The sequence below is a fragment of the Antechinus flavipes genome, chromosome 3 (genome assembly GCF_016432865.1).
Source record: "Antechinus flavipes isolate AdamAnt ecotype Samford, QLD, Australia chromosome 3, AdamAnt_v2, whole genome shotgun sequence".
NCBI classification, from domain to species: Eukaryota; Metazoa; Chordata; class Mammalia; order Dasyuromorphia; family Dasyuridae; genus Antechinus; species Antechinus flavipes.
In genome coordinates this window covers 618,425,850-618,443,579 of record NC_067400.1, presented here as the reverse complement: position 1 = coordinate 618,443,579, position 17,730 = coordinate 618,425,850, and the positions used below count along the sequence as shown (strand labels likewise).

General features: G+C 38.7%; 3 protein-coding genes across 9 annotated transcripts in view; all 3 read right to left on the bottom strand.

Annotated features, from left to right (window-relative positions):
* The window catches only part of LOC127556359 (carcinoembryonic antigen-related cell adhesion molecule 5-like), a 115,539-nt gene that overhangs the window by 42,985 nt on the left and 54,824 nt on the right, over positions 1–17,730 (bottom strand). The gene's annotated exons all lie outside the window — the stretch shown is intronic.
* The window catches only part of LOC127556357 (carcinoembryonic antigen-related cell adhesion molecule 5-like), a 254,523-nt gene continuing 244,861 nt past the window's right edge, over positions 8,069–17,730 (bottom strand). Inside the window, exons 7-10 of one of the 6 annotated variants that reach the window (XM_051989459.1) lie at positions 12,126–12,243; positions 11,281–11,327; positions 10,900–10,961; positions 8,357–8,521 (exon numbers count right to left, since the gene is read on the bottom strand). In XM_051989459.1, coding sequence (XP_051845419.1) covers positions 8,453–8,521; positions 10,900–10,961; positions 11,281–11,327; positions 12,126–12,243 — 296 coding nt within the window. In that variant the 3' untranslated portion in view covers positions 8,357–8,452. Of the gene's footprint in view, positions 8,522–10,899; positions 10,962–11,280; positions 11,328–12,125; positions 12,244–17,730 lie in introns of all 6 variants that reach the window. The other 5 variants (XM_051989460.1, XM_051989457.1, XM_051989458.1 and 2 more) reach the window with 5 other exon arrangements.
* On the bottom strand, positions 14,854–17,703 carry LOC127556366 (cytochrome c1, heme protein, mitochondrial-like). The gene is given in 2 exon segments (XM_051989474.1): positions 14,854–15,253; positions 15,256–17,703. Coding segments are annotated over 2 exon segments (954 nt in total). The 5' UTR covers positions 16,172–17,703; the 3' UTR covers positions 14,854–15,215.

Below are 17,730 nucleotides of genomic sequence, written 5' to 3'. Positions count from 1 at the left end.
GCTACTCTGATCAACATAGTGATCCATGGTAATTTCATAGGACTCATTCCATAAGTGCTATCCACCATCAGAGAGAGAACTGAAAAACTCCAAGTGCAAATTAAACTATAATTTTCTTACTTGCTTTGTTTTGCAAAATGATTAATATAGAAATATGTTTGGCAAGATTTCACATGTACTGTATAATTGATATTATATTGTTTATTTTCTGGATAGATGGATGAGAGGTTAAAAGATGGGAGAGCATCTGAAACTCAAAGTTTAAAAGAAAAGAATGTTTAAAATAAGCTCTCATTCAAAAAAGCCAAATAATTGTCAGCATTTTTATATATTTAGTGACAAAATGCAGCAGCATAACTGTATACAAAATAAAATATGCCTTCCAAGACAATACAATACACAAAACACTTCTTACACAAAGAAAGTCTGTTCTAAACAACTGGAAAAATATCAATTGTTCAGGAGTAGGCTGAAGTGTTGTAAAAAAATACAAATTCTACCTGTATTTGTCTACTTGTTCAGTGCCATACCAATCAAACTGCCAAAACATTAGTTTATAGAAGTAGAAAAAATAACAAAATTCATCTGGAAGAAAAAAAGTCAAGAATATCAAGGGAATTAATGGGAAAAAATTACAAAGGATGGTGCCTAACAGTACCAGATCTAAAAGTGTATTATAAAGCAACAGTCATCAAATCCTTTGATACTGGTTAAGAAATAGAGTGATGGATCAGTGGAATAGTTTAGATACCTATGATGCAACAATCAATGATTATAGTAATCATGTATTTGATAAGCCTCAAAATCCCAGCTTTTAGGAGAACTCACTATTTCACAAAAATTGTGACCTGGAGCTGCCTTTTAGGTTGTATAATAGGGTCCTAAATTCAGGGCCAGCCAAATGTTCCCAGTTAAGTTATTTTTGATCATTTGTCTGATCCACTTACTATCTGTGGGTTGACAGTCCCTAAACCTGTTGCTGGCATTATTGTAGTTACCTCCAAGATATGATATTGGTATTGTGACTTTGGGCTGACCACCACCTCAACATTACAGACTGATGAGGTGTGGAGGTTGAACCCCACAAACATAATCGAATTTCAGACCAGTGTTGCTAGGTGTCTCAAAGGAATTTATAGGCTTAAACCATTTCCAAATCAAGAGGCAAAGATTTTATTATGCTGTTGGTAGCAGGCTAAGTTCCCAGAAGGAGTGACTAATAGTAATATAGTGAATAATTAGTGATTAATAAGGGGAAAGACACAGGCTAAGTTCCATAGTGCTATTCACAATGAACAAATGGGAAGATACCACAAGTAGGCTATCTTCCTAATTAGCCTACCATTGTGATGTTACCTTAGTAAGTGGGCAAAATTCCTAAAGAGCTTGCCATTGCTAAGAGGAAGTATGGGAGTAATGACCTGATGCCATAAGGAAAGCTAAATTCCTAATGAACCAGCAATTAATAACGTGGATGGGGTCTTATGTACCAAAGAATGACCTTGGGGGTTTATACCTATAGCTTTGTCTTTATATTTGAATCATGTCAATATGAGCAATTCATCAATGGCCTAACACAACAAAGCCCTACTTAAGGACAACAAAAGTCCACTTAAATAAAAGATAATCCTTTCAGTGTCCCTTTCTATGGCCTACCTGGCTATCAAAACCTGGTTTTTCACACCCTATCACACGCCTTTCCTGCTCACAATCCTACATTGTTTTGGGCTGGAAAAATGCCTCATCTTATCTTTTCTTGGTCACTCCAGAATATGATCTGGACTGTCACTTTAAAAATGTTAGGAGGGGAATGTTGGAGGAATTTAGTTCAGTGCTTTTCGTACTCTGCCATCTTGGCTCTGCCTCACAGATCTTTTGCTCTCAAACCCTTCATGCACATTGTCAGTACAGATAGACTCCAACTTTCTTTACCATTCTATCTATAGATATATATATCTATTCATCCCTAATTTTTTTAAATTTCTATTTTCTTTCTTTTTAAAAAGCTTTTTTTTTCCCCTCTGTTTTTTCTCCCTCTCAACAAATAGGGTTCTTAATGGTGCCATGGTCTTTGGTTCTCTGAGAAATCTGAGTTGTATGCAAATCCTTTGGAGAGTGCACCTCTAATGGACATGGTAATGAGAGAAAGCCTTGGTTTGAAAGTCTCCCCTCACAGCAGCAATCATCCATTTCCCTCAATTTTAGCTCTTCAGGATTAGTTTTAAGTATGGGCAGCTGTAATTAATATGACAACATTTATTCCCCACAACTATCTAAGTACTAATTCCAGTCCAAACTGAGCCCTACTGATATGGACTTTGAGTTAACACTCTTTCCTTGTCAGGAAGAGGATCAGACTTGTTAGAAAGAAGGCATAACCAAGTCCCAGAGTATCCAGTTTACAAAGAGTGATTTTTAGACTGGATCTTTTTATCAGCCTCCATTGTCTATCCTCTAAGCTTTGAGATAATTGATTATCATATCTTTAGACAGGCCTGGGATCTGGTCTGTCAGGTGCATTCTACATAGCTCTTCTTTATTTTATTATTATTATTTTTTGTTACCTTATTTTCATTTTTATTTTTTTATTATAGCTTTTTATTTACAAGATATGTACATGGATAATTTTTCAGCATTGACAATTGCAAAACCTTTTCTTCCAACTTTTCCCCTCATCCCTTCCCCCAGATGGCAGGTTGATCAATACATGTTAAATATGTTAAAGTATAAGTTAAATACAATATAAGTATACATGTCCAAACAGTTATTTTGCGGTACAAAAAGAATTGGCCTTTGAAATTGAAGTACAATTAGCCTGTGAAGGAAATCAAAAATGCAAGAGGACAAAAATAGAGGGATTGGGAATTCTATGTAGTGGTTCATACTCATCTTTCAGAGTTCTTTCGCTGGGTGTAGCTGGTTCAATTCATTACTGCTCTATTGAAACTGATTTGGTTCATCTCATTGTTGAAGAGGGCCACATCCATCAGAATCGATCATCACATAGTATTGTTTTGAAGTATATAATCTCCTGGTCCTGCTCATTTCACTCAGCATCAGTTCATATGAGTCTCTCCAGGCCTTTCTGAAATCATCCTGCTGGTCATTTCTTACTGAAATAATATTCCATAATATTCATATACCACAATTTATTCAGCCATTCTTCAATTGATGGGCATCCATTCAGTTTCCAATTTCTGGCCACTACAAAGAGGGCTGCCACAAGCATTCTTTCACATACAGATCCCTTTCCCTTCTTTAAGCTCTCTTTGGGTTATAAGCCCAGTAGTAACACTGTATAGCTCTTCTTTAATCTTTCCCTCTGATCTACCCAATTCTTTTCTGGTATTTCCCCTCCTCTCCTAAGAAAGTCCTGAGGTGATAGTTCCTCTATAAGAGATCTGTTTCTCTCTGTCTCTGTCTTTGTCTCTGTCTCTCTCTGTCTCTCTCTCTCCCCCTCCTTATAGTGTCTTCCCTTTAATGGCATTTTCCTCCTTAGTATAGCTACTTCTTGTTAGTTTTGCAACTCTACGGATTTAACCTGCCAGTCAATGGTGCATACTAAGACCTCATGGCATTTTTCCCTTAATGGGTTCTTTTAAACTCTTTTCCTTGCTCTCCCTATTGCTTTCCCAAATCAATTTCATATACTAAAAAGTAGAGACTTTTTATATCCTTAATGAGCACAAAAGTGTTGGGCAGAAGCAATGTATGTGGATTCCATTACTAATACACCTATTTTATTCCTTCATTTTAGCTGTAATCTCTTCTCCTAAATAATGGCCATTGTGAATTTGTCACATGGATAGAACCTTATACATCATTAACCAAACACCCTCAATTTACAGATGAGGAAACTGAAACTACATAACAGATGTGACCATATGAAGTAGCAAATAGTAGTATCAATATTTGAACTCAGATCTTCCAACTCAAATCCAGAAGAGTTTTGTCCATTAAGCCCAGAATCATTTTAAGATTGACAGAGCTTAGCTCCCAAACAATTCTGAGTTCAAAGTCATATACCATGTAACCCGCAAGCTAAGATGATTGTGGGAGCTGTCCATGGTCCCACAGTAGTAACTATCAGGGCTGGGATCCATAGCATGGGTCCCTCTAACTTTCAACACTTCTTTAGCCTCTTCAAAGATGGCTTAGTTCTAGCACTGGATGCTGCCCCAAGTTTCTGGGATGTCAACTAATAATCTTGAATTGCTACTGCTCCTCTGTCCCTACTTTGGCAAGGACAACTCTGGAGAGGTCTGCTGATATTACCTATGGAACAGACCCCCCAGACTAGTCTCTTTCCCCCTGGTCCCAATGTTGATTCACTTATCTTTCAGCTAGAATTTCCTAAGCTCCCTCTGTCCCTTAGGTCCAAGCAGAACTGATGTCTCCCCGGTAATCAGGAGCCTGTTCCAGAGGATACCCATACTGTGTGGAGCTTCTGAGGCACTCTTCATCAGTCTACGCTGCCCACTGTGGGTGACCACTTCTTTCCTTGCCAGGAACCTTTGCTTTCCACTTTAGAGCTAGGTATTCCCTGGTCAGAGCCTAAGTGCAATTCCCTGTTAGGGAATATACCCAAGTTTTCCCTTGTATTTAGACTAGAGATGTGTCTACTTTGTCTCCTTCTCCTTCTCTAAAAGACTGGAGCTAGACCTCTTCTAACTCCCAGGATCACTTAGGGCTCAGAAGGCAGGGATGTGGTCTATGGATTTCTTCTCCCTTACCTCTAGTCTTTATTCCTCTCCAAGCTGCCATGATTTCTTGCCTCTCCCAAGGAAACCTTTCTCCTGCAGAGTTTCCTTCCACTGCCCATGGAAAAGGACTGTTGTCCAAGAAGAACAAATGTCAGTTAATGCTTCCTATTGTTGATTGCTACTTCCACTTGAACTTCTTCCTTATTTTCTTCCCAGAGTAGAGACTTTTTAGATCCTTAATGAGCACAAAAAGTGGTGGGCAGAAGTAATATATGTGGATTCCTATTCTGGGCTTCTAGGAATCAGACCACTTAGCATCCTTTCTTATCAGAACAGGGGAGAGTAGCCAGAGCTTGTCTCAAACATTTTACTTTGACTTTTGGAAGAAGTCAATAGGGTCAAGTAGAGTGAATAGGGATGATAAAGACTAGGGTTGTCTATCCTATTCTGGTAGCAGATAGAGAGCATCTTGATCTACTAACTTCCATTCCCCAATTACCAAACTGATGGAACTCTGGGGGTAGAGAAGTAGTATTCAATTCCTTATTTTTGCAGACAGAAGGAGTAGACTTGGACTTTTTTAGCCCCTAAACAAAAGAGATAAGGTCGAGGAAGATATAGAAGTAATAAAGAGGCAGCAAGAAGGATAGGAAGATAGTGTTGACAATAGATTCAAAGAGAAATGGGAAAGGATTGGCAACCTCTTAATGATTTTAAAAAGAGAAACAAGGTGAGGGGAGAAAGGTCTTTGGACAGCACTGGGTCCAGCATAAATGAAAAAAGCCATAGGTGAAAGACCTGAGGATGGGGAGAAGGAGGCGATCCTTCATCAAACCAAAGACCTCATGGGAGACAAGAAGCCTAGAGCACTGAAAGATAACAGGAAATTTGAGGTATACAAAGATAAGTCTTGGTTCTGCTGAAGTTATCCTTTCAGATTCGGAAAGCTGAGTTACTCTGCTGGTAGTGTCATTCCATTCACACTTAAAAGATTAATAATTAAGTGACTATTTGTACTAGAGATGGGGACTCTCAATACTCTCCTTGAAGCTCTTAGGGCCAGAGAGCACGCTGGGAGGAAACCCATAATCCCACTCTCATATCCCACAATCCCACTCTTGGAGAAGGAGCATAAATAGAGCTTCAGGGAGGTATGAATTCACAAAGTTACAAAGTTAACTTTTGTGAATCTCCCATATTTGTGAACTTCAATGAGTACTTAAATACTTCTTGCTTAGATGAGTTCTCTAAAGGTGTGAACACAAGCATTATTGTCTATCAGTTCTACTTAGTATCTTGTTTCAAGTTCTGGCCCATAACATCTCCTCTTGGATCAGATCAATCATACTGAACCATGATAAATTAGATAATTATTGTCTCTATCAACTCTAATGACAACAGTTTGTAAAGATTCCAACATCCTATCCCATTATTCTGCTTACATTCTGACTTTGAGAAACAGCATTTTGCCTCAGTTTCCTCTTCTATGAAGTGAAGGGACTAGATTAGCTTACTCAGAAGTCACCTCCAGTTAAATCCATCCTCCTATGACCACAACTTTGGTTGATTATGGCACTCAGCACAAAATGATTTATATTCACTATGTCCCCTTAATAAGAAACCACAATAGATATTGGATGGGATATATAAATATAACAATCTAGAGAACAGTTTATGTAAATTATAAAATATATGCAATTATTAACCATGTTGAAATGGACATAAACATAGACTACTGTTCTTAGAATCTTTTAAACAATAGGAAATGTTAAGTAGTTTATATGCATATCAAGGCATGCTCTACACACAGATTCTAATCCCAGATTAAATAACAAACATAACCAAAGTCAGATTTCCTATTAAGATAACACAAGATAGTTCATAATTTACTCCTCTTAACTAACGTAATGGATGATATTGAATACCTGTTCCTTAAAACATAAACAAAAGGGGTTTCTGACATTATACTCACAGTTAATTAGATTTGTAAAAATTTTGTTTCATGGGCTTCTGTACCTTTGTCTAATTATAACCATATCATTCTGAAAGACTCCTTATTTTTGTTGTTTTTGTTATCAATATGTTCAATTAGGCTAATGGTTTCCTGATATTGAACAAGACCTGGATTCATGATATAAACACCACCTGGCATTTATTATTAGTGTATGATACTTGCAATCTATTGCTGTAATCTCCTTATTAGACTTATTTTTAATTTTTTCATCAATATCAATATGGAAATTGGTTTATACTTTTCTTTCTTGTTTTTTTTTTTCTCTTTCTGGTTTACTTATCAGCATTGTATTTGTGTTATAAAAGGAGTTTGGCAAGACTGCTTCTTTATCTATTTTTCCATTATACAATATTGGAATTATTTGTTCTTGAAATGCCTGGTAGAATTCACTCGTTAATCCCTTTGGTCATGGGAGTTACTTTAAGAACTGAATTTTAGGTATTCAAGCATTCAAGTTCAAATCTTAATTTAGTTCTTCCTTAAGTCATGGAATGACTCTACTGCCATAGCAAAATAAGGAGAACTTTCCCCTTTCAGCTTATTACAGTAATTCTTATGCTATGGTAATAATCTTGTAACTAATAGATTAAGTATTACAATTACAAATTTCCACTGCTTGTCTATTCTGATGACAGAAATTTGGCATGAAAGTTATAGGCAAGGACATGGCTATAACAGCCTCAGTTGCCTATGTAACTGTAGCCTGCACATTGAATTGGGTAGACAGATTTTTTAATATGTGAAAATTAATTAATTAATTAGTCCTTCCAAGACAACCTCTCTATCTTATTCCCAAGAAGGGATATTCACTATCCTTTGATCTCAGTTGTTGCTTCCATTCAGCTGCTGACATTTTTCTTAGTGTCCATTTAAGGTCAGTCCAAGGACATCACAAACCTGAGAAGAAACTCAAAAAATAACATTCAGGGTCCCCCAAAAGTTTTCTCCTCAAACAATAAAGTCTGACTAAGCATAGTAGATCTGGAGATGATGGTTACCAGCACCATCAAGTTATTCAAATAAATTAGCTTACAGATAAAATGTACTAGGTCTTCTGAAAATCCCACAAAAATATCTGTACTTTAAAATGTACAGAAAAGATTTTTTGCTTAAGCATTTCTTTCTAAAAATGTTGTTCTTTCATAGAGTTTAAAAGCTACTCTAATATGAAGAAGGTAATCACCAAACTTTCATGAAGTATATATTTAATCTGATAAATAGTTCTTACTTATTGAACTTTAAAGCAAAAATTAAATCTATAAGATTGGAATTTATCAAAAAAAAACCCACATCTAATTACAATGCAGATATAATGGATTTTATATTTCCAGATTCAATAGTAAATCACGTAGAAGGTTCCAAAAGAATTTTTAATGTGAATAAAGGGGATAAAGAATACAGGAAAATGTGATGATGTTCAAAATACTGAACCACTTGGGGAGCAATAGAGCTTATCCTTAAACTCCTTCCACAGACTGCCTTGCCTTTTGACAGTGCAGGCAAATAGCTCCAATTCCTTTCATTCTTCTTCATCCTTTCTGGGACATTTGAGGGCCCTTGGGTTCCTGGAAGTCTCTCCTTTCCTCAAATCCAACCTCTTTCTCTCTCTCCCACTTGGTTTTTCCCATTGACCTCGATGTTCCTGCTTTCTTCCCTGAGGGATGTCTCTGAACTCTCTTTAATGAAGGGTGACAGAAGGGTTGTCACAACATTCCTAGGGATTTTTCTCTCTTCCTTATGCTTCAGGTTTCTTCCAGGGAAGAGTCTTGTCATAAATGTCCTCTCTGGAGATGTCCAATACCTGCTGATAGAGAGAAAAGATATCACTGGAATCCCAGAATAGAAGTTTTGACTAGGAGGACCTTTACTCCTCCAAATCATGTCTTCAGTACCCTCCATTCTGGCCTTGTTCCTGTTTGCTGTCCCATCAGCAAGAAGTTTATCCTTAATTACCAGGAGTGAGGCTTGGTATGAGCACATACCTCATAGGGATTCTCATGTGGGACTTTAGGAAGAGACGGGGAAGGAGCCCTGCCTTATGGAAATGGAAACAATAGTAACAGTCTCGTAAGTCAGAGCTGGAAAGGAACATAGAACAGAGAATGCTTGATCTAGAAGGAATCTTATGACATGACAATCAGAACGGGTCCTAGAAATGTCATAGTCATAGATTCCCTGAATTAGAAGGGATGTCCAAGATCATCTAGTGTGACCCAGACCCTAACACCAAAGTCCTCTAAAAATCATATGACATGGCATTATCTAGTCTTTCCTGGAGACTCTGAATGTAGAGTAGGATGCCATGTCCCAAGTGGCCCAGTCCACCTCCATCTATTCAACAAATACGTATTTAGCACATATTCTGTACTAGATATTGTACAGAAATCCTAGAAAGACTCATGCTTTTCCTTCTTGGAACTCCTTCTGTAAAAATCCTCTCTGTCTTTACTGGTAGTAACATCAGCAGATGCCCATCAAGAAAGTCTTGGACTCCAGCCATGAGTAACTTCCTTCCTAGACTGCTCTTCACTACCTGCCATGATTGATCCACAAAACAAGCCCTCCAAAACTTGATCCTTTCACTCTGGAACTGCCAAACTGAACATTCCCACCTTAACCCTCCCTTCTTTCCTGCGTTCCAGTTCTGGAACTACAATCAAGTCAACACTGGCCTGACTTCTGATACCATTTACAATCTCTGAAATTTCCCAAAGCAAAATGTCTTCAATGTGGCCACCATTTCTTGATATGTGAAATCCTTTTTAAATTTAAACATGATCTCACTGTTGACAGTGAACACTTTTCCATGTATTAGTATATTCTTTACTCAGCAGAGTGCTATTCACATAGCACTGAATATAATTTGAATTTGAATCATTCATTGAATGAATGATTTTCTTATTCATTCCTTTATTTATGGAATGAATTGAGAAGAATGAGACAATCTTGCTATTAAGGAGCTAATAATCGTTTGGGAATGAACAATTGTCAAAGAGATAATTAGATACCAAACATATAAAGAAGGAGCACCAGAGGGAAGGCACAAGCAAGAGGAAGAACAGGGCAGGTGCTTGTTGGGATTGGGATTTGAGATGAAGTTGACAGGAGGATCAGGATCCCATGAGAGGTAAGTGATGAGAGAGCATCTTCCAGGCATGGAACATAACCTGAACAGAAACCCAGAGAGGACAGATGGAAGGTAGTGTCCTTACAGAACAGAAGAGCTAATTAGATTAACCTTTGAGTTTGAATAGGAAAAGAAAGTGTAAACAATCTGGAAACACTGAGCTAGAAGCCATCCAAGAAGCAAGTGGATGAAAATCTTGGCCTGAAAGTCAGAGAGAGAAGACTTTAGTTCTGGCCTCTGACACAAACTGGCCTTAAGAACCTGGGAAAATCTCTTTAGGGTTGATCCTAGCAGACCTCCAAGACTACAAGCTGCCTATCAATATTAAGACTGGAAGTACCGCAAACTAATGAATAAATAACTGAACCCAAACAAACAAAGGGTGGTTATTGTCTCTTTTCTTGGCAATAGGGAGTCACTGAGTCTTCTAGATGAAGGAAGGGGATTGGGTAAACCTATGCCTTAGGCCTGTGTTTGTCAGTTGTGTGGAGGGGAGAGGAACCCCTAGAGCTTAGGACACCAAAGAAGAAGTTGTCCTAGTGCTCCATAGCTGAGTTGATGACGTCTTGAACTAAAGTGTTGTCATGTTGGAGAGAAGAGATGGGGGTCTTGAAGAAAGAACACTTGGCATCTTATTTCTGGGAAGCTTTTTTGACATCAAGACTCAATTGACTTCTCCAAATCCCATTCCTTGTTCCCTATTGTGCCCTGTGATTCCATGGAGGGCAAATCTAGTCTCTTCCCCATATGTTGTGCCTCTAAAAATGTGACCAAGTCCCCATTTACCCTCCCCATTCATCCCTTCCAAACTTTTTCTTCTCTTCAGACAGTTTCCCAAGCAGATCTCCTCATGATGCTAAGGAATGATTACCCATCTTTTTGCTTTCCTTCAGACACTTTCCTGATTATCAAAGTATTCTAGTGATTCTAGACATTAAAAGCTTAAGAGTGCAGGCCAAGAAGAATCTCCATGTGTGTACTAAGGGGCCCCTTTGTACTCTCTAATAGACACCTCAAAGTCCTGGAAGTGATTTAAGGAGACCTTGTGTCCCTACCTGCGCAGGCAGAGCTGAGCCTGGTAGTTGACCAATGTTTTCATAGAGGGTGTTATCTTCACCTGGAGGGAGAGAAACACAGAAAGAAGATTTCCTTGCTGTATACTGAGCCTGAATTCCATAATGGACTGTATCTTCATCCTTCCCACCCTTAGTCACCCAGCAAATAGATGAAGAGGACATAGGAAGATTCCTTCTTCCCTCCCTCACAGAGAGTCAGTCAATAAGCATTTATTTAATGCCCATCACATGGCTGGCCTTGTGCTAAACATTGGGCATACAAAGAAAAGTGGAAGAACAAAGAAAGGGGATTGTGGTTGGAACCATTTCTCCCAAGGCTACTATTAGGTACTGGTTTCATTATTTGATGCTTTCACTTACCATGTTTTCGTGCTGAATGGTTCTCTGAAAGCTGGTGTTTGCTGACCCTTCAGAAAAAATAGACACATAGGACTGTTATTCCCAAGCAATGTAAAATATTTCCTTGAGCTAGAAGGGACTATTGGAGCAGAGTAAAAACTTTGGATGATCTCAGGGTCCATGCCTTATCCCTAAATATAAGCTCCTCATTGTTACTTTCTTCACCGATAGGTAGTATTAGTCTCCTATTCAGCTTTTTCATGTACTCTGGATTTGCCTCACTAGCCTTTTCTTTCACTTGGTTTCTCATGAGATTGTGAGTAGTAACTTATCTTCTTTCTCAGTGTAGTCCCTTCCACTCTTTCTCTCTTTGTCTGTTGAGATCAATCTCTTTATTTGAGGATTTAAGAAAAATAGAGAGTTCTAGTCCTCATTCCAATGTTGATGTGAATATTTGGGAAGAAGCAATCAAGCCTGAGGAATGGGATAAGATGAAAGCCCAGAGATGGTCTCCAACATTTGGGTAAAGGAATAATGGAATAAGAATCAAACAGCATGAGAGCAAGCATGGATAGGTTGTAATTGGCCCTGCTGAGGGAAGAGCCTGCATTGATGAGAACATAGATCCACCAGTGTATTGGCATGAGTAACCTTTAAAACTTCATAAATTTATGAATCATATAATTCAAAGCACATGTGTCCCAGGGAATTCATCACACTGCATAAGGAGTATCATAGAAGTTTGGGAAAGGGAGATAGATCACTTCCAAAAGAAGGGAGAGCATGCAGAAGATCATGCTGTTATCCCTCCTGTATTCAGGGAGAACAGCTGTAAGGGAGGACAACCAGAGGAAGCATCATTTTACCTTTTAGTCTTTCTGAAGAACTGGATATAAATAAGGGTCCCAATGAGAATTATTCCAGCTAGTACTCCAATCACAATGCCAGTGATAACACCTCCAGAGAGTGAAGAGCCATTACTTCCTCCCATAGAGAAGAGAAAAGATACCTTAAGTATTTTTGCGGGGTCTCCACCTGTGTTCACCTTTATACACAGTGCCTGGTACTCTGTATATTCTTAATAAATTCTTACTGATTGATGATGCAAACAACTGTTGTTCTTCAGACCTTGGATATTCTTTATCAGAGTCACATTATGGACTGTGTGACAATTTGTGAACCTGAATATTAGACAAGTCCATCAAACTCTAGCCCATCTCTGATGTCATGATTTCCTCCCCATGTTGTCCCAACTTCCCTTCTCTATTTTAGTTGATGTCACCCAGTCACATTTTTGGCCTTCTCCCTCCTTTAAAACTCACATCTAATCAAATCGGTATGACAGTTTTTCTAATGGTAGGGTTATTTCCATTGATTCTTTTTGAAGAGGATCTATCATATCACAATCTGAAATTGCTATCTGTATTTGACAGGCAGTGCTCTAGAACAAAAAGAGCTTTCAGTTTCGGTTCTGGAGACCTGGATTAAAATCCTGACCTTGTCATTTGCTACCTGTGGGATAATGTCCAAGTTCCTTCTCTTCTCTAGACATCAATTTCCCAACCTTTTGGGGGTAAGTGATGTATCTGTAACATTCACCTCAGCTTTAAAACCTATAAAGTTATTTTTCTTTTCCTTCTCACTCCTCTTACCAGATTCCAGCCCGCATCAATTTCTACCTGAAGTTTTCAATAGTCTCTCCAGTGGTCGACCTGTCTCCACTCTTTCTTCCAATCCGTGTCTTTCATCTTTGTATATTAAGTGCTCTGTGTATTGCCATTGATAATAATGAATACCATCTGTTACTAGATGGCTAAGGTTTGCTCATGGAAATGAGATCACCTACCTAAAGAAGAGGCGAATGACAAAACAGTCCCTGATCCATCCAGTTCTTTAAAATCAAGTAATTTAGTAAATTATGTTGAATCTTTTCTTCAAAGTCTCTTAATTGAATATAAATTTTGTGGCACTGCAATCAAGATAAGATATATTTAATACTTTTCTTTTTAGCATTTGTTTGCTAAGATTTCATGCTTAGATGCATAGTCAGTTTTTCTAAAATGTCACACACTGCTGAGAAATATGCATGCTCTTTTCTATCCTTATCCAATAATCACAGTAAGTCCATTGTATTCAACTTTTATAAATTTCCACTCAAGTCCTTAACCTTCTTCTCTTTTCTTTTGTGTGTGTGTGTCTGTGTTTGTGTGTATAGCTTGAATGGGTCATATTTGTCTAGTCTTTAAAAGGTCCCCTGTTATTGTATTTTTATTCATTCTTTCAAAATTTACCTTTTCCTTTACTTTTTTGGATATTATGTCTTTTGCTATATATTCATCGTGTGTGTGTGTGTGTGTGTGTGTGTGTGTGTGTGTGTGTGCAGTAACTTGCTGTTTATAATACATTTCTGCATAATATAGCTTCCCAGCTTATTTTTAAAATGCATGTCCATTTTGGTGGTTAACTTGCCTCAGATTATGATAAGTTTGGGACTTGATTTCAGCTGAAGCAGGATACTTTTTGCTTTAGTCCTTTATTTTGCTTCCATGAATCTTTTATAGATCAGTTTTGTTACTTGTGGACAACATATTATTTGATTTTACTTTCTAATCCATCCTTCTCAGTTTTTCTGTTTTATGAGTGAATAATCTAATTTAAATTTAGAGTTAACCATTAATTGTATATTTCCCTCTAATTTGTTTCATGAGAAATTTTTCCTCTTTTTGGTCACCATATGGAAGAAGAGAGAGAAAGTGAGAGGGAAAGAGATGTTTGGAGGTCTTCTATTTCATTAAAGACACATTCCTCCTCCCCCAACCTCCACATGATTATACTCAATTTAGGGGGGATATGTCCTTCTTGGTGATTAAGGCCATATTTTTGCCTGTCATATTCAACACCACCACATATTTATAATGATAATGGTTCAGTTTGGTGTGATTCTTAAAATGATTGCTTGTTTCTTGAACAATTTCATTTTTGATTTTTGAAGTATTTTTTTTTCCCTTTGGTCTGGAAGCTCTGGGTTTCTGCGATGATATTCCTGGGAGTTTTCATGTAAGATTTTAATTTTTAATATCAGCATGTTTACTCTTTTTACTATGCCTTCTGGTTCTCATGCTTCTGGACAGTTTTCTTTTAAGATTTCTTGAAACTTAATATGCAACCACCCTCTTCCCTTTTTTCTTTCTGATTTTTCCATAATCCATGGTTCAGGAAAGTTTGTTGTTGCTGTTACATTGAGGTATCTTGTGTTTTGTTCTTTTTTTTTGGTAGTTGGACTTTTAAAAAATATATTTTCTGCTATCTCATGGATTTGTTAATTTCTGTTTGGTCCATTCTAATTGTCAGGAGTCTTTTACTTGAACTTCTTGTACTAAGGTATTTATTCTTTTTCTAAATTTTTCCTCTACAGTTAGAAAGACAGACAGGATAATGTGCTGGATGTGGAATCAGAAAAACCTCCATCCAAATCCAGCCTTAAATACCTACCAGCTAGCTGTGTGATCCTACATAAGCTTCTTCTTTTTTCTCCTCCTCCTCCTCCTCCTCCTCCTCCTCCTCCTCCTCCTCCTCCTCCTCCTCCTCCTCCTCCTCTTCTTCTTCTTCTTCTTCTTCTTCTTCTTTGTCTTGTGGATTCATTGAATTTGTGTTTGATTCATTCTAATTTTCAGGTAATCTCTTACTTGTGTAACTTTTTTTTCTCTTTTCCCCCCTTTTCTTTCTTTCTTTTTTCTCACATTGAGAAACTTAATTTATTTCTGATGAGGGGAGGAGGGGACTGGCAGTGCTGGTGGGGCAAAGCCAGTTCTTCCACCCTATGCCCACCCTTGCCCATCTAAGGAGTGATCAGACTGAGTGGACCTGACTTCCAGGCTGACCATTTCTGTGGGATAGGATGTGCCAGGAAGGGCTGAGGTGAATCAAACCCAAAGTGGGGAAAGATGTCCACATAATCACTTAGGGGGCTGATATGCCAGCTTCTGACTCTTTGCACTGACCACTTGTGCCTTTTCATGACGTAGGTAAGGGGGATCAGCAAGCTGAACATTAGCAGCATCTTGAGCCCCATGAGTTTGCGATGATCATGTTCTGGTTCAGCAGCCCAATGCAGAAACACATCCTTTGCTACCTGTGACATAGTGGCTGGTGTATCATCACCATACTCAAGGATCTCATTGTAGATAGGAGGAGCCATGGCAATGGCCTGGCCAGGGAAGTAGGCATTGAAGTGAAGGCCCTCTCTAAGGGAGACTTCAGCAGGGAGGTCACAGTACCCTGTGAGTAGGGAAAAGACATAATCCTCACCGCGGTGCCTGGCTCTGATGATGTAGCTGAGGTCGAGAGGTAGTGCTCCATTGTTGGCAGCCCGAGCAGCCTCAGGGTTGGGGTAGGGCTTGAGGAAATAGTCAGAAAGCTTCCCTGGCCTCTTGAACATCTCTCCATCTTCATTAGGGCCATCCTGAACCTCTATCACCTCTGCCAGAGCCTTGGCTTCTGATTCAGTGTAGCACACACCCACCAAATGGTGATAAACCAGGAAATCCATGCTGTGGCAGGAAGAGCACACCTGCTTATAGACCTGGAAGCCCTGGCAAATACTGCCATGGTCCAAGGAGGAGAGGAGGCCTTGGTGTGACCAGGGGTAGCTTGGTGGGTGTAGTTCCAAGTCACTGGCATCTACAGCAGTGTGCAGGGCCACAACAAGCCCTGCACCGCCCTCTACCAGCATGCCCCAAACTGAGAGCACCACCTTCCGGCCCTTTGAGAGGTTTGAGAATGATGACATTGTGGCAGCTTGAGGTAGCCGCAGCACGAAAGTACCCAATCTAGTGCCGCCCAAGAGGGCCCGACCATGGGAGCGCGGAAGCCCCAGCACAGAGAAGCACCCCACAGCCCCGGCCTCCACCATCTCAGGCCTCCTCCACTTGTGTAACTTTTTAACTTCTTGTACTAAGCTGTCAATTCCCCCTTTAAATCTCTCCTCCTCCCCAAAAGCACTGGACCTGGAGTCAAGAAAATCTGAATTCAAATCCAACTTTATATACTTCCCAACTGTGTAATCTTGGACAAGTTACTTAGCTTTTGTTTTCACATTTGTAAAATGGGCTTAATAATAACATTGACGTTCCAGGGTTTTTATAAGGACTAAATGATTCAGTACTTATAAACCTATGAGTTCTATAGATTGGTTTATAAACCTAAAAGTTCTATATGCTGTAAATGCTATTTGTAAAATAATTTAAAACTATTATTAATATTATTTCTTCTAGTAATTCTAGTTGATCTTGGATTCAAGTTCTATTTTCTTTGAGACTTAGTTTGTAAATATTTTGGAGTAACTTTTCCTCTGGGTTTATATTTTGGGTCTCAATGATAGCTTTTTTTCCTGATAGTATTTTTAAAAAATTCAATATTCTAATCTTACTCCTTGAATTGGTACTTTTTTTATTGAACATGAGGAGTGACTCAAGATGGTGACCTGCTAACTTTCAGTGTGCCCAAAGCAAGTTTATCAGCGTATTCTGATCATTGACTCCCTTGTCTGAGTCTGATGAGATCTTGCTTTAGATTGGAATCTTAGCAATACTGTTACAGACTTGTCCCTAATTGGGGTTCCAATATACTGCTGCTAACCACGGTTGCTATCAGTTAGCTAAAAGGCTCTGTTGATGTAGAATTATAAGCCTCTTTTGTTCTGGTTATTCAGCTGCAGGTCTCAGACCAAAAAGAGGATTAAACTCCAGGTCCTTATTCAATATAAAACCTAAATTAGCTCCACAGCTTCTCTTCAGCACCAATTCTGTTAACTAGCTTTGGGCTCAGACTTGGAATTGGCTCTTGGCTCCTTTTGATGCTACCTGCCTAGTGTCAGACTCATTTCTGCTGATCTTTGATCATTTCTTCCCCAAGTACAAAATATAGAACCTTCATTTAGTCTCTAATCTTCTTGACACTTTTATGATTAGGCCATGTGCACAGATTTGGGTCTTTGTAGCTACACTGAAGTGGGCAGGAAGAATGAGTCACTGGGATTTTTCTTTGGTCATTGGTTGGACAGATCATGATGGAGAGCTGGGCCAGAGATCTTCTTTCTCCTCTTCCTTCTGCTCCCTTGTCTGTTCTCTCAATGACAAAGCATTTTACAAAAGCATTTGTATAATGATTCCTGCTCACTAACTGTTCTTTTTCCTTTATTTTTATCCCCTTAACTCAGAGCTGTTTTGCTAGGAATTGAGGGGAAGAAAATTTGGATTTCCTAGACTCTACACAGGTTGTTTGTACAAAGTCACAAATGAGCTAGAGATGTGACAATGGCCACATTAAAGAAAACTCTCACCCTGGAGTGAATCTTATTGATCTACCCAGTGTTCATGAATGACATATCAACCAGATATGTTTGATTATCTCTTAGGCTTCAGGAAATTCCTATTAAGAGCTAGGTAACCTTTGGTGGTCTTAGCCTAGCAT